The sequence below is a fragment of the Lutjanus erythropterus genome, chromosome 2 (genome assembly GCF_056507025.1).
Source record: "Lutjanus erythropterus isolate fLutEry1 chromosome 2, fLutEry1.hap2, whole genome shotgun sequence".
Taxonomy (NCBI): Eukaryota; Metazoa; Chordata; class Actinopteri; order Lutjaniformes; family Lutjanidae; genus Lutjanus; species Lutjanus erythropterus.
In genome coordinates this window covers 44,391,022-44,407,483 of record NC_139318.1, presented here as the reverse complement: position 1 = coordinate 44,407,483, position 16,462 = coordinate 44,391,022, and the positions used below count along the sequence as shown (strand labels likewise).

The 16,462-nt window shown below is 40.2% G+C and overlaps 1 protein-coding gene across 1 annotated transcript in view; it reads left to right on the top strand.

Annotated features, from left to right (window-relative positions):
- The window catches only part of ptprt (protein tyrosine phosphatase receptor type T), a 485,707-nt gene that overhangs the window by 121,145 nt on the left and 348,100 nt on the right, over positions 1-16,462 (top strand). The window contains exons 5-7 of the mRNA XM_084740791.1: positions 420-501; positions 3,046-3,161; positions 6,263-6,437. Coding sequence (XP_084596917.1) covers positions 420-501; positions 3,046-3,161; positions 6,263-6,437 — 373 coding nt within the window. The remainder of the gene's footprint in view (positions 1-419; positions 502-3,045; positions 3,162-6,262; positions 6,438-16,462) is intronic.

The window sequence follows — 16,462 nt, the reverse complement described above, 5'->3', positions numbered from 1 at the left end:
TTTTCTTCCTTGTCTCCATCCCTCTCTCCCTCTGTCTTCCTCCCTCCCTTCCTTCCTTAATTAATTCCTTCCTTCTTTTCTTCGTTCCTTCCTTCCTCTCTTCTTCCTTCCTGCCCTCTTTACTGTCATTGTCTCGCCCCTTCCTTCCTCACTTCCTTCCTTCCTTCATTCCTTCCTTCTTTTCTGTCTTTGTCTGTCTTCCCCACTGCCTATCTCCCTTCCTTCCTTCCTTTCTTCCTTCTTTCGTTGCTCATTCCTTCCTTCATTCGTTCTTTCATTCTTTCGTTTGTTCGCTCATTCCTTTCTTCCCTCTTTACTGTCATTGCCCTCCTCACTCCCTCCCTTCCTTCCTTTATTCCTTCCTTCACTCCCTCATTACTTCCTTCTTTTCTTCCTTCCTTCCTTCCTTTCCCTCTCAGGTAATATTTGAAGCAGTTTCAGTTCAAGGCCATCCAGGTTTCATCGCCATTGACGACATACGAGTTCTGGCTCACCCCTGCCGTAAGTGACATTGCGTGTGTGTGTGTGTGTGTGTGTGTGTGTGTGCGTGCTTGTCTGTGTGTTTCATAATGGTTGACCCTGCACAACTGTAGTCCCACTGAGCATCATCTGTTTTATAGCTATCTCACACTCTCTCTCTCTCTCTCACACACACACACACACACACACACACACACACACACTGAGGCTGTGTAAAGGACAGATTGTGAGGCTTGCAGACAGATTGCAGAGAGCCAGGAAGAAGGTCCAAACCCAGGGTCTTCATCACTCAAATCTGACAGAAGCACTTTGCTTCACAAAACTCTGGACCGCTCACTGCAATGCTGTGTGGCCTGCTGCTTACCTCACTCTGTCTACTCTCACTGTCTAGTATTATTGGCACTGTGTGTTGTGTTTTTACATCCAAGTATCAGTTTCTAATTTATTCATTTCAATTCAAGTCTATTAGATTTTATCTTGAGTAAAACAAAACATGATCTTGTTACGCTTAGATTACAAGGCTTATTTAAAAACTACAGGGGGAGTTGTACTAAATAGTCCATAATAAACAGTGGTACGTAATTTAAGAAAGCATAATTAAAAAAAAAAAAAACAGGAACAGAGGGCTTTTTTCTGTTATAATTTGGAAGAATACTGATACAGGTATGAACATTTTTGATTTGTAAAATGTTCCAGGCACAGCAAAATAATGAAAAAATAAGGAAATACAAGCAGAGGGCAGGGATTCTGCAGATTCAGCCACCAGCACAAACTCAGTAGGTCATAAGTGATGATTGGGATTATGTTTATATGAATCTATGAATTGTTTTTGAGGAAAATGTTCATATAATCCCTATATTACGTCTCCAATTGCCTTGTAAACCCATTTGGGCAACTATTGATGCAAGATACTAACTTAGATTGATATCAGCTCCATCTGAATTTTGTTGTTGGACATCATTTAGTCCATCTAAACGCCAATGTATTTTAGCACTATTTAGTTCTACATATTTCTGGTGTAACATACCGATGGTCAGTTTGAGAAATTCTCTACAGTCAAGTAAAAAGTCTGTTGAAAATCTGCAGGAAAATCTTGTCACAGTTGCAGCGGCGCCAGGTTAGAAACGACCCCATGAGATGGTCCATCTCGTTTTCAAGGGTGTCCTTAACAACACAAACGCGGTGTGAACGCAGTAAGCCAAAACGTTTAACAGCAAGATAATGAGGTGGTTCCAAATGTGACAAACAACAAAGAAACAATCACACAACAGACAATAGCCATACAAAATTTGGAGGTCATACTCCAAGTAGACCGTGAAAATGAATTATTATTCCAATCAGGGGAACTTTAACAATAAAGGCTTTCTCAGATATTGAATTAAAGACTGCAGGAGGAGAGAAAAAAACTGAATAGAGTGTCTTAATTAATAATTAGAAATAAATACATATGTGTAAATATGTTGATGATTACGTGTGAGGTCTCTTGTTCTGTGTGTTTCATCTTGAGGTAAAGGAAAAGTTAAGATTGATAAACAACTTTTTAGGGTTATGGTTTTGCTAGTGACCAAAAATGAGCCAACGAGACTGCACATCAGGAACACAACTCTCTGCATGATGCAAAATGTGAGGCGCCACCTCCCGGTTTCCCTGTCCCTTATATCCTCACTTTACTTAGCACTTTATTCACTTTTCTGTCTTTCTTTCAGACTCTTTTTTGCTCTGTTAGCCTTTTTTTTCTCTGAATGGCTGGCACAGACGACATATCTCATCTGTGCCAGTCACTAATCAGATTAGTCAAAGTGGCGGACTCGATGGTGGAAAGCAAAAGGAAGAGAGTGGAAGTATTCACGGCGGAAGACAGAGAACAAACATCTGAGATAATGTAAAGAGAAGGAAGACAAAGACCTATGTTCAAATAAAGAAAGGTTGCCAACCTTCTTATCCTTGTCATTTGCAACAACCTGACCATTAGCGTCAGGCCGAATTATCATTGTTAAATGATCGATGCATCCTCTGTTAGACTTATCTCTGTCTGCAGACAGTCTAAATGAAATTAACCAGTCGCTGGCTAGATTCAATGCCAGGCCAAAGTCACCTAGTGTCTGGGAGTCTGTCTCGTTGTCTGCCTGCTCGCGTGCCTTGCACCATCTACCAATTTCTCTGGCTTGCTCCAAACGACAGTGTTGAGCCCTGTTCGAACTGGATTGCTATGGTTGTGGGTTTTCCTGCAAGTACTGTTTCTCATTACCAGCAGCATCTGCTATTATAATCCAGTCTGAATCTACCATGTTTTAATAACAAGATGGCATCTCTGAACGGACTGCCAATTGCTTTAATAATGTGATTACGGAACTTTGGACATTTCTCAAGTTGCTAAAAATTCTTCATTCCATGTAAATCCTCAACAAAAGCAATACTTTTTATACCTTTTTAAAGACTGTGTGTGTTATATGTTCCCAACAAAATGTATTCACATAAACAACTTAATTGATGCTACAGGTACATCCTCTTTATCTCTACAAAATGTACAAAAAATGCAGTGTTTCTTTACTGTGTATTTTGCAGGTAAAGCGCCTCACTTCCTCCGTCTGCAGAATGTGGAGGTGAACGTGGGTCAGAATGCTACATTTCAGTGTACTGCTGGAGGGAAATGGTCTCAGCATGATAAACTCTGGCTGCAGGTTAGTACCTCCATATCTGTAAACATGTGCATGAATGATATCAGTAAGTGTACATACAGAACTTGTATTAAAGGAGGGTCAGAATGCATGTATTTCAGTGGTAGTTTTTCATAGACGTCTGCCGAGCTCTGGCAGATACGTCTGGCCCTCATCTCATTCAGACAGAAAACCACCAGCTTTGGATCTGATTGAGCCAGTCGCAATCATTTATTAAATATGGGGCAGGTTCTATATGATGACTGACAGAGGAGCGTCATCGGTCCAGAATAGAAACGTCACATGTTACACGGTTATCTTCTGATTGGTTTTAGGTCCGTCCAAATGCACAGCGCCTCAGGCTCAGAAAACTCCTATCAAACTGTGCAGTGCTGATCCAATATGGATCAAGATTCTGTAGCGAATGTTGTCAGAAACATATTTCAGTGTATGTTTAAAAAGATTGTGATCATGCATGCTTTCAAAGAAATCATGCTTTCAAAGAAAGGCTCCCGAGAGTCAGGTAAAACTGTACAACTAGGAAGTGTTGATAAAATTTGGATCAACACTCTCGCTTTAAAATATTTTCAGAGATGTATTTTAGTCGACCGTTGGGCCGCTGAAATAGAAGAAAGTTGTAACCGTGCTCTTTGGAATCGGACCAATTAACGCTATGTCACACGTTTCGTTGTTCTGTTTGGTTGTAGTTCTATCTGATTGCATGCAGAGACATTTTGACATCCACATGCTGATATCACCGCTTTTAAATTGAAAATGAACTGAGATGCCAGGCTAAGAGTTAAAGACTTTTGGCGAAATTTATGTTCAACCACATGCATAAAAGCATAGAGTTGTAACTTGTACATCTATTAAAATGTCGGGTAAGAGATGTCCTACTTCTAAAGGTAACTCTAATAAAATAATATAATCATTATTGTAGATTTACACACATTTTCTAAAGTAAAAACACATTCAAAGGTATCTAGATTTGTTTAAGAAAGGATAAGACAGAGGCAAAGAATGCCAGATGGAAAACGGCAGTGCAGTTCTCCCCCTGAGTTCATTATTTTCTATATCAGGACATCTCTGTGCATATTATTGCTCTCATGGCACTTATTACTGGCAAAATTAGAAGCTATGTTTTATTGTTCATTTCTCAAAGGTTGAATGTAATATGCTGCTGTCTTGGTTACCTGAAGGTTGTTACATTTAGGGAACTGAATAAAAACAGTTATTTAATTCTTCACCAAAACTTTAAGTGTATGGTAAAAGTAGCTCAGAATTATTTATAATATTTAATTTAGAAAATTAAATACAAATAAAAAGTAAGTGCACTGTTTGAAACATCCCCAGCCCTCCCTGCTCTATTTCAGGATTGATTAAAAGTCCTTGTTCTGCTCCGCACCGATGACTCCATCTCTGTACAAGTGACAAGTGTGTGTGTGTGTGTGTGTGTGTGTGTGTGTGTGTGTGTGTGTGTGTGTGTGTGTGTGTGTGTGTGTGCGCGTGTGTGTGCGTGTGTGTGCGTGCATCAATGCCTCTGTACTCTAGTTTAAATTCATGCGCACCGGCAAGCTTGCATGTTTCCGCTGCACATGAGTGTATACCACTGACACAACGCTGCTGTGTACAGTAATGATATTTGCAATGGAGAGCAGTGACCCTCCTGACTGCAGGTCTGTTGGGTAAAGCATGTTTCTCCAAATTGGCAGAGTATACTACTGTGGTAAGAGGAGATTGGATCTGGAGATGTGGGGATCATATGCAAAGCAGAAAGTATCAGCAGCACAGTTTTCAGTTTGATGTCTGATGTGTTCAAATCGCTTCTGTTTCCTGCCAGGCCTTTAATATCGATAATGCCACATTGATGTTGAAGATCTGTGTCCTTTGTCGATGCCTGCTGATGCCTTGGAATCACTTTAAATTGATAGACCATGTTTATCAGGCTACTAAAAATACTTCAGAAGCAGCTCCAGATCTTTCTCTTTCCAACAAATCTGAACTTTAGGACTGAGCTTGTGCTCAGAGACTACAGATTTGTATGAGGATGCCAGCACCAAAAAGTTGGAACAGGGAGTTTCAGAGAAGTTGGTGTCTACCTGATTGGGAAGGTCTGACCATAGAGACATACATGAAGAGCTTTGGTAAATGCCGTATTGGACTTGACGAGACTGGCCTGTGAACAACACGTAGACTGGAGAGCTGCCATTTTTCTGAAAAAAGCACTATAACATTTACATTTTCTCAATTTCAGTCATTTTTATAGTGAAAGGTTCATGAATTACACAGAGCAAGTCAGAAAAACAAACCTTTTTTCTCCTACTCTATGTAGATCATAAACCCTTTAATATAACATGACTATTTCAAATAAAATTGGTTGAGAAATGTCAATGTTATAGTGCTTTTTATTCAGAAAAATGGCAGCTCTCCCACTTTCATGTATATGTTCTCAGGCTAGTCTTGTTCAATATGGCAACAACACTGACATATCAAGAACAGGCAGATGCAGTCGATGTGCCATCTAAGTAAATATGTTAACGGGTTTAAGACACTATCTGGATGCATTATGAGAAAAGTAAAATCTAGTGTTTCAAAAGCTTAAACCATACAAGTAAACTAAAGTCACTATATCTTGGCTTGTCTTGCAGTTTTGATCATGCTTTTCTTTAATGTGTTTCTGTTTGATCTGTGAGTCCCTCAGTTTTATGGAATTTTAAGCTTAAATTGCTGTATTACCAGGCCAAAACTTTGTTTTTCTTTTTTTTTCTCCAAGAATTTACAGAACACCAAGCTCTTCTAATGCACTTTGCAAAAAAAGTTGGGGCCTGTTCAGTTTTCTGACAAGTGGCTCAGCATCCAATTTAAGACTGTCGAGACATGCAGATACCAAACACCGTCAACACAGGCTCTACAAACTCTTTTCTCACTTTTTGGATTTTCTGGCCCAAAACTTTTCAAATGGCAACAAACAGTAAACCACATTTAAGGCTTAAAAGCTCCTCTTCAGATATCCTTTAAGTTAAAATTGCAATCGATATAAGGCGAAAACAGCCATCTTGAGTCCAGTGTGCTCCTAAAACTTCCTGCGAGGCTTTTACCAATAATTTCTCTTTTCCATCATGCAGCAGTGGAACGGTAAGGACACAGCGCTGATGGTGACCAGAGTGGTGAACCACCGGCGTTTCTCGGCAACCGTCAGCGTCGGCGACACATCCCAGCGAAGCACCAGCCGCTACCGCTGCGTCATCCGGTCAGACGGCGGGTCGGGGGTGTCCAACTACGCCGACCTCATCGTCAAAGGTACATTCTGCTGTTGAATTTCAAAGAAACTTAAGACAAACTGCCAGTTACTTAAAAGCAGAGTATTTGTGATGAATTTAAATTGGTGAAAGGACTGCAGCGCTTGACAAATCTGATCAGTGTGGATGCGGTAAAATGGGACAGCTTCTTTAATGTAGAGAACGTGAGAAACAACCCTGGGTTTTGGTTGTGTAGTTGTGTGTGTGTGTGTATGTGTGTGTGTGTGTGTGTGTGTATGTGTGTGTTTGGCTGTTGCTCATTAGTGCTGTGAGAACGCTGAGGCTGGAATACTGAACAGACTTCAGAGTAGTGACTAGAACTCACAATGAGCCCTCTTTCACTCCATTTTTGTCTGTCTCTGTCAGTCTTTCACTTCATTTTCCTCCTGTGTTTCTGCAGCTCATGTTCCCTCCCCTTCTCCCAAGGTTTGAAATAGATAACCAAACTTGTTTTATTAAAAAATATGATGAAAATATGAACGGCTCCAATTTCTCTGACACCTAATTTTAGAGTTCATTTTGTCAGAAAAGTTTTGGTATTTGACTTTTTAAACATTTCTTCTTGATGAGGGCAAAGGATGAGTGCAACAGTAGGTCAACTGGAATACAGGTAAAAGTTGGCAGCCTCCCAGTACATCGAATACGGTGGGCTAGACAGGGTCCATTTCCTTCTAAGAATAACTGTGGATCACAGGATTCCTGTGGGATTCCCTCGGGACAGGAGTCAATTTCACGATCTTTTTCATCAGAGTGATTGCTGATTAGCTTGCCAATGCCAACCCCTGGTAATGAGCCAAAAAATCTGTAATTCGTAGTTCACCCAATCTACAGGATCAGATTATTCTGCAAGTTCATCTTCTACTTTGTATAGACCGAGTGTAAAACCACCCAGCTCCCAGCTGGCGGTGCCTCACTGGCTGGACTACTCTGGACTTGTCGAAGAATAATTAAGTCTATCTATAAGATGCAAAAGGCATTTTTCTGGTTTGTTTTCTTTGGCCAACTTTTCTATTGACTCTGAAACAGACTATTTCTGGCATCCCAATGAGTTTTTGTTTTATTTTTTTGAGATAAGGACTCATTCATTGGTAGTTCAACTGTGGGTTTTCCGTTGAGCGCTGACTGCATAATACACTGTGCCATCCATCCATTCATTAGAATGTAACCGCTTATCCTTGATGGGTCGTGGGGGGGTCGAGGCTGGAGTATCCCAGCTGACATTGGGTGAGAGGCGGGGTTTGCTTGATCAGAAGAGCCACTGATCAAGTTGCCATGTTTGTAAGACTAGGAGTGAACATGTCTATCCTGTTAAGATATGCTTGTCTGCACACAGTGTAGTAACATACATTGCTTAAACCCACAGGAATTAAACTGGAAATTCTACTCAAGATTAAAAAGATACGAAAAATAAATATGTATAACTTGTTACACAAGTAATCAATTTTCAATGGGTTTTAACGGAATAGTTATTAAAAACCAAAGTGCTGGATGTAAATATTTCATAAAGTAAGTACACTTAACTTTTACTAAAGTGCAGGAACAAGCATGATGTTGGAAAACACTAATGAAAAATGTTTTAGCTCACTTAACTACTTAAGCTAAAACCTAATGGGAGCATTTGGATTTAAGTATGTACTACTTACAGTAATTTGACTACAAATCAAAAGCAACAATTACAATAAATACAAATAAAAACATAAATAATCTTTGCTTCTTCTCTATTTTCCCCATGCTGGTCGTTCCTTTGCCATTTTCAGTGTTTTCTCTTCACTCCTTCTAACATCTTGTTTCCTCTGTCCTTGTTGTATTTATCTGTGCTGCTCGACAAATCCCCTCGCTGAGGACATTCAAATCCTCTAATGCGATCTACTCAGCTCACACTCGATACAGGGCAAAAAAATATGAAGGGATCTCTGTGATTTACCGTCCCACTCTCCATCCGTCGGCTCAATGTGAACAACAGGAAATACAGCACTGTCCTGCTGAGAAGGATTGTGATGTACTGAGGAGGTTGGATAATGTTGTTGTAAGGCCTTTGATAGAATTACAGCATCACAGCTATCTGTTGTTGTCAGACATAATTACATTCCTTTACCTCTCCCACTCTCCTTCTTTTGCACCCTGTGTTTTGCACTGTTGTGTAGGCTATTTATTCATCTCTGTCTCCACCTTCACCTTATTGTCTAAGAGGATAAAGAAAAGTTTTTCTTTTCTTTTTTCCAACATTAAACTTCTCTTATTGTTGAACTGTCATATGCTAAATGTGTTCAGGTTACTCAAGTGTATCGAGCCCACTAGAGGTCAATATAGCGTTTGCTAAGGTTAGCATGAGCCTCCTATCTCTCATGACAGTGCATGCTAAAGGGTAAGAACTAGTATGACTCAGCGGATGTAGACTGTGGGCATAATACTGCCACTGGCCGCCTCTTTCCGGCACATCTGCTATCTGTGTCTTGCTGTTTTCAGAATCCCTATCACTACAGGAAACTACAACAACCCTTGAACTACCGAGTTCCAAGTTACCATCTGGGTCACTGAGGGTACAAATGTGCAGGCAACTTTTTGCATTTTTGTTTTGCAATCGTTTAGCTATTTTGCCCTTCTTCACCTCTTCCCCATGTGCAAATATTCCACCAACGCACATTAGTCCCTAACGCTATTTTGCATCCTGGGCTTCGTGTCGCCCCAGAGGATTATGACTAGTTTGAAGGAGTGCAAACAAGCTAGCAGTTCCCTCTAGCAGAATGGTGTGGAGCCAGATCTTTCTCCACAGCACTATCTATGGTGCTATAGAAGACTAGGTTAGAACAAACTGACCTATGCTGTTGTATACTAATGTCTTAGCAATTAGCCTGCTATTGCTCAACATGATCTCAGTTTAAAAGTCAGTCAACACCTCAATGTTATGGTTTAGCACTTGAGACAGCTATGCTACAGCATTAGCATTATGTTAGCACTCGACCTGGGAGCATATCTATGAATTCAGGGTCTTATTTTCTGTGCTAACCCCTTAACCTCATCCGCTATGTGCTATATAGAGCTTCAGAACATAGGACCCTGGGAACATGACCTTGGGGGTAGCACAGATGTACAACTGGGGACATACGACATTTCCATTATGTGCCTTAGGCTATAAATCTGAAGAACATAAGACCCTGGGAACATAGGCATGACCTGTTGAACCTCTATCCCCCAAAACAGTGCATGAAATGAACCTTATATCACAAACAACATCTGCTAAAGTTTTGGATTGACCCACTATCATGTAACATGCTGTTGTTGCGAAATCGTTTGCTTAGACTCTGCTCAGTTAGCCTGCTTTCTCTTCAGATTCTGTATTCTTTAACTAAAAGCCAGAATTAAAGCTGACACAACCGATTTGATCAGGATATTTTCACATATTCATATGTTGTTCATATTATCTTTTACTATAACAGTGTTTGGGACAAAAAGGACAGGTTTCGAGATTTGGGACAACTGCTTGTGTTTGGATGTTTTTTTTTCTTATGTGTCATCCTTTTACACTAACCAGCAGAAAAAAAAAAAAAAAAAAAAAAAAAAATATATATATATATATATATATATATATATATATATACCTCTCACAAACTTTGTTTTCCAGTGTCCTTGACCACAGACACTGAAGCTACATGTGCTCAGTCACTGTAAAGTTCACTTTATGCTTGCTTGGGCTGGGTCTCTGGGGTTGTCCTCTGACAACATTCTGCGTTGCACCTCGAACCAAATTTATACCTCGAGGCGGAAACATGGAGGAATATTTTGATGTATAACAGAGGTTTTTCGAAGAGGGAGGCGGGCCTCTCCATGGGGTCTCCAAACAGTTTCAGAAGAGGCTCAGTGAATGGAAATGAAAAATATTACATTTGTTATTACGTTACTTGTCAAAAGAAGATGACATAAAATAGTCTACGTGTGTAATTAGCTTAAAGAGATACAGTGTTGAGGAATTTTCCCGTGTTTCCCATTTTACGAGACTAATAAATGCCTTTGGACGGACCTTTTTATGGATTTGGTGTTGTCTGCAGTTATGTCAAACAGCAATGGGCTATCTTGGCTCAGTTGTTGAGTGTCTATGGGATCTAATAACATCATAACATCATAATCATGATCCCGTAGACATCCAGGAATTGAGTGAAATTTAGCAAATAGACTAAGGGTGAGAGTGATATCTTTATTATTTTATTTGCTGGAATAAGTGTTCTGTAATAATGTAATGATACAATGCTTGCAGTGGAGTTTAAATTGGATTCCTGAGATGCATTTGGACAGTCACACATCTCTATCTTAAGATATTTTATGTGATTTATTTTTATTTTTATTAAACATAAGAATATCTCCATGTGGTCTGAGGGGGACTGAACTGTGTTTGTTTTTTAATGGGATTTAAATCGCATCACTGAAATGCATTTAAATGTTGAGACGCATTGGCCTAAATTATGTTCTCAATGCATATTTAGTATGAATTATGCTGTTAACCTTATTTGGTGTGAAGGATGTTTAATCTGGAGGGAGCCTGGAGTGTGTACGTGTGTGTGCTTGTGTGTGTGTGTGAGAGAGAGTGTGCTGTTTTGATTAGATGATAGTCCAGGGACTGAAACTGTCATTACCATCTGTTAGTAGAACACACACTTCTGACATCCAAATATGTGTGTGTGTGTGTTGCTTACCCTGCTGAATGTGTCTCTCAGCGTGTGTGTGTGTTTGTTCATCCTTTCTGTGTGTGTGTGTGAAGCTCAGGTGCTGTCAGCCATGCATTGTGCCAGAGGAATAGTCCATGCCAACACAGTGAACAAGAGAGATATGCAATATTACACACGCACATCCATGAGCATGCCTCCCTGAAGCCCTCTGTGTGTGCATCGTGTGTTGCTAAATTTGTGTATATGTGTTGCCGTCCTTAATTCGTACATTTATGTGTTTTTGAGGTTCTTCATTCTATTCATTCATGTGTGGTGGGATCATCTGTGTGCAGTTTAATGTTTCTCTAGGTGTGTCTATCTGCATGCCTTTTTGTTTGTGTGTTCATGTGTGAGGTGTCACGGTTATTCTGTGTCCAGATTAATTTTTGTGTGTATATGTGTGTGTGTTCTCCTGAGCTGCTAAGTGAAATCAGGGTTAATTAGTGTGTTGTTCAGCCAGGTGTGACCAGGGGAATCTGGAGGGAGACACTTCTCATGTTACAGCGCCGTCTCTGTGTGCTGTCTATGACTCTGTGTGTGCTCATGCATGCACGTTAATCTGCGACACAGCACTGCAGGCCGGCCAAACAGATGATGTCTTCCTTGCTCAAAGAAAGACAATTGATATTAAACGTTCAGAAGCAACCTCCTGGAGTAGTTTTATTTGAAAGCATATTTGGACAAATTACTCAAATCCTGCAGATTTAAAATCATCAGAACCTCAAGAGAATAATACTTATTCAAAAGTAATAGGGCTGACATTTTAAGCCACTACGTTTGGCTTCTTCAAAATGATTCTGATGGCATAAGATTTTGCTTGTGGAGAAAAACAATCTCCGTAAAAATTGGTGCAATCTGTTTGTTGCCTTTAGCCTGTAATTCTCATTGTTCCCGAGCTGGAACTGCATGTATTGTATGCATTGTTGTCTGCTGCTGTGTCTTTTTTATATCAGGGACAACAAAGAGAAATATTCAAACTCTAACGGTAGAGCTAGTACGAATTGTTCTGCCTCTGCAGCCACCACTTCCAGTGGGAAGTGGGATGTAAATAATGAAAGGGATTATGTAAAATGAGTCTTGAAAACAAGCACTGGGCCATACAATATGTGTACATCTCTGGCAAATTCTTCATCACAGGTTACTTCCAAGTAAATTACATGTGTGCCGATCGTGTCTGTAGATCAAAGAAAATCAGAAGAGTGTCATAGTGATGGTGTAACTAAAGTTTTTACTGTGAAAAAAGATGCCTCTACCATAAAACGCCTGCTTTTTGAATGGAGTTTGGTCTAACAGTCTGTCCACTAAAAGACAGCCAGCAGTAGAGAGTATTTAAATGTTAATAATTCACAAATTCATAAATTGAGCTGATGTACCTTCTAATAATGAGCCTTGCAAACAGTATAAAGTAACATAAGAAGTGGGGCTAAAATGTGTTTTCTACTTGTCTCAGCTCCAGAAGAGTTGTATGTTCTGTTTGAGGAGTGTGTCCACACAGGGCCTTGTGTCTCTACAGGTCCTCGTGCCTGACACAAATGGGATGAAAATACCCCAGCCCCAGAGCATGCATAATGAACTGCTTTATTACGACAGTGGACCTTCACACTTACTAACTGGATGCAAGTTATATGGGTGAACGAGTGAATAGCTGATTGCTTCAGTTTTTTCAAGGAGGATGTCATGATCTGTGTGTCAGCGAACAGACTGAGCAACAAGTCACTTGATTAAAAAAAAAAAAACACTCGCCCTGGCTCTGTTTTAGCAAGGTTTCAAGCGCTTGCTTTACTGCCAACATATTGTATCTGGTCAAAATTGATGCTGACGTTTTTATTTCCTGTCATCAAAGCAGTCAACAGAGAGACTAAGTAAAGAGAATGACAAGCGGCACCTTTTATATGATCAACAGTAGCGTTTTCATGGGAATATCCCCAAACAGGACAAATTTTGGATGTAAAACAGGAAGCTGTTGGGACCTAAGTAAACTGCCAACTATTACAGAGGGAGAAATCACAAGCTCCTCAAGTAATATCATATAAAAATGTATTGCACAGAGATTACACCTTCAGTATTGCAGTAGAACTAGAATATGTGCATGTGTTGGTGATTCATACGCATGTATGTGAGCAGGACCTCGCATATCAAGTTCACACAGGGCCTCACAACCCCTTACAACAGCCCTGTGTGGCTCGTAGTAAAAAGTTGCATAATAAGCACAAACTGCAATCAAATTAGAGACGGTGGTTTTGCTTCAGTTCCCTCCAGTCCCAGCGAATATTTCCAGGACAGATTTTTATTTTTATTTTCCCAGAACACCACTGTCTCCCCCTAAACTGGAATGCGATCTGCACCCTTGGTTATTCCAAACAATAAAGTGAATATAACTCTGTAAAGTAACTAATCCTGTGGTCCCAGTGACAATAGATTGTGTTTGTAGTGCTCTTTTCATCAAAACAACAATCTCAAAGAATCAGAAAACAGAAAACTTTGACAGTAAGTAAGATATAGATGGAAGTTATCATAATCCAGAGGTTCTTCAGCCTACAGTCATGAATGAAAAATCAGTAATCAGAAATTATCTCAAGACAAGTTGTAGATCCAGTGATCATGCACACACACACACTCACGGTGAAATGTCATTGCTCAACTTAGAAGTAAGAAAGAAATATTTGATAGAGGTATAGTTATTTAGATTCAGGAGCAGGATTTACAGGCATAGACAACTAAGTAATTACAATTGTGCATGCTGTAATGAAAACTGAACCACAATTATCTTTGTTGCTCTTAATTATTTCTTTGTGTACTGCAGGAAACAAAAGCAATTTCCACTTTCAGTCAGGCTGATACCTTTGAAAGCTCAGAGCGTAAAAGAGCAGAACGTATATATATTAAATACGATGCTCGACTTCACACCTCCGCTCCCATCACTCCATCATGCAGTATCCCGTCCGTCTCATCTCCTCACTTCCTCATTCTCCCCGGGTTCACACCTTCGCCTCGCTTCACACCTCCCTTAAAGTTAATAATGTATAAGTTAAAGAAAACACGCAGTGACAGCGATTCCTTGTGAACACAGCTTCCTCCCTCTGTTCCTTTTAAATGGACGCATCTTTGCATTAATGGCACCAACGGATATTCTTGCCATCGTGAGAAAAACATCATTTTGACTGGAATAAATGGGAGAGAATGAATTATTTGCAAGTCTGAATGGAGATAAGAGAAAAAAACGCACAGAAAAAAAAGACTAGTGTGAAAGTTAGTCTTAATAGAAGTTGAGAAATTTTTTGGTTTGAAAAAGTCTAAACATTTATAATAAGACACACAAATTCATGCTCGCACACACACATGCAGACACACCCTCAGTGTCCAGTTTGATCAGACAATAAAGGATGTCCTTGAAGTACATGTCAGGGAAAATGACAGTCTGCTGCAAGCTCACACACACACACACACACACACACACACACACGTACACACACACAGATGTTTTTCTCTGCTCCTGTGCGTTTCTCATTTGTATGGCTCTTGTTGAACAGATGCAGTCAAAGCCCCAGGGCAACAAGGTCTCAACCATACCCCTGGCTGTGTGTGTGTGTATGTGTGTGTGTGTGTGTGTGAGAGAGAGAGTGTATGTGTGTCAGAGGGTGAGCAAGCTTGCATGCTGACGTGTATGTGTCTCGTGGGGGGATAAATGTAGGCTGTTTTTTGGGCTGTGTATCTGCATTCGTGTGTGTGTGTTGTGTTGTGTGTGGGCATTTGAGCATCTGTGTGTGTGTGTGTGTGTTCTGTCTGTCAGAGATAAGACTCAGTGGGGCGTAGCAGAGATCCAGGAGAGCCACTGTCAGCCAGTGCCCCGTGGACACCATGCAGAGTGTGTCTGCGTGTGTGTGTGTGTGTGACTTCCCCAGGAATACTGCTACATCTTTCTAAGTCTCCCAGGGTGGTCATAAAGCTGATTGTAGTCCAAGAATTAGACCCAGCAAGGCCACCGCAGTGTGTAAGTGTCTGCGAATGCGTGTGTGTGTGTCCGTAGAGCTTTCTGTTGCCCAGAGCTCATTCCCACCATCTTCTATGTGTCTGTTCCCTGATAAGGAAATCAATAGGAGAGTGGACAGCTCAGCTCTATGTGTCAGATGTGTGGAAGCCCACTGACACTCTGTACTCCCGCTGGGTGTGAACACAAACACAACCTCCAATTTATAAAAATAACTGCTTGAAAAGTGTGTTTGACTTACAAGTGAGGGGTTTTATTCCAAAATGAGATGTCAAACTTTGGAAAAGGCACACAGAAGAGATGTCAGACATTCATAGAAAAAATCACAGTTACTTTAACTGAGCTGTTTATTGTTGTAGCATATGATGCCACCTTATTTAGTAGTGGTTCTCAGTGTTTTTAGGGGAATGGACCCCTTAGCTGACCGAGAGACAGAGCAGAGACTATAAATAATATATAAAATATATATAAATATAAATATCCAAGATTACTCATATCTATAGTCATTAGTTAGTAACAATTCAAACAATTTAAGAACATTCTTCACTGTAGGAGACAGCAAACTTGAACACCAAGATTATGTTAAAATTTGGAACTCAAAATTCAGACTTGCCAGTTTAAATTGAATGCATCTTAATGCATAAGGTGCTGCACGGAGATGAAGAAGGAGAAGAGACGGAGGAGAGGAATGTAATGTGGATCTATCTGTCTGGTTCTCACTGAAACAGAGACTCCAGTCTGCAGTGTAGCACACACACTTAATGCTGCACGATCAGCCAGAGTTTTTACATGACATTTCTGTCCATATTTGCACGCTGTCTATCCCTCTGCTGCGATCACACTTTTTTTTCAACTGATGATGTGAAGGCCATTAGATAAATGAAGCCCTGCCTCAAATATAAGCCTGAAATAAATAGAGGGCAGGGTTCCCTCTGCATTTTAAGGTAATTAAAGGCCACTGTTTATATTGTATTCTTATATCTGTGAAAACTAAATTTCAGGGACACAGGAAGTAATGTTTCTGAAAAATTCTGTGAAAGAAACATCATAACTGAGTGGACTGCCACCTACAGAAACTTGGGTCACGTCAGTTACTGCATCATGGATTGGAGTGAAGGTGATTTGGTGAGACATACTGGGCTGTACAACGGCAATGAGGAGAAAGATTGATGACATAAAATTATGAAATATACACAAGAAGATACAAAGAAAAGATTTGTTCCCTGAGGAGAAAGAATCCTCGAAAAAACAGGCTTGCATTTAATGTGAAAAGTTGTGCAAGTTTGTTTAACATCAGGCAGTCTGTGTGTGTGTGTGTGTGTGTGTGTGTGTGTGTGT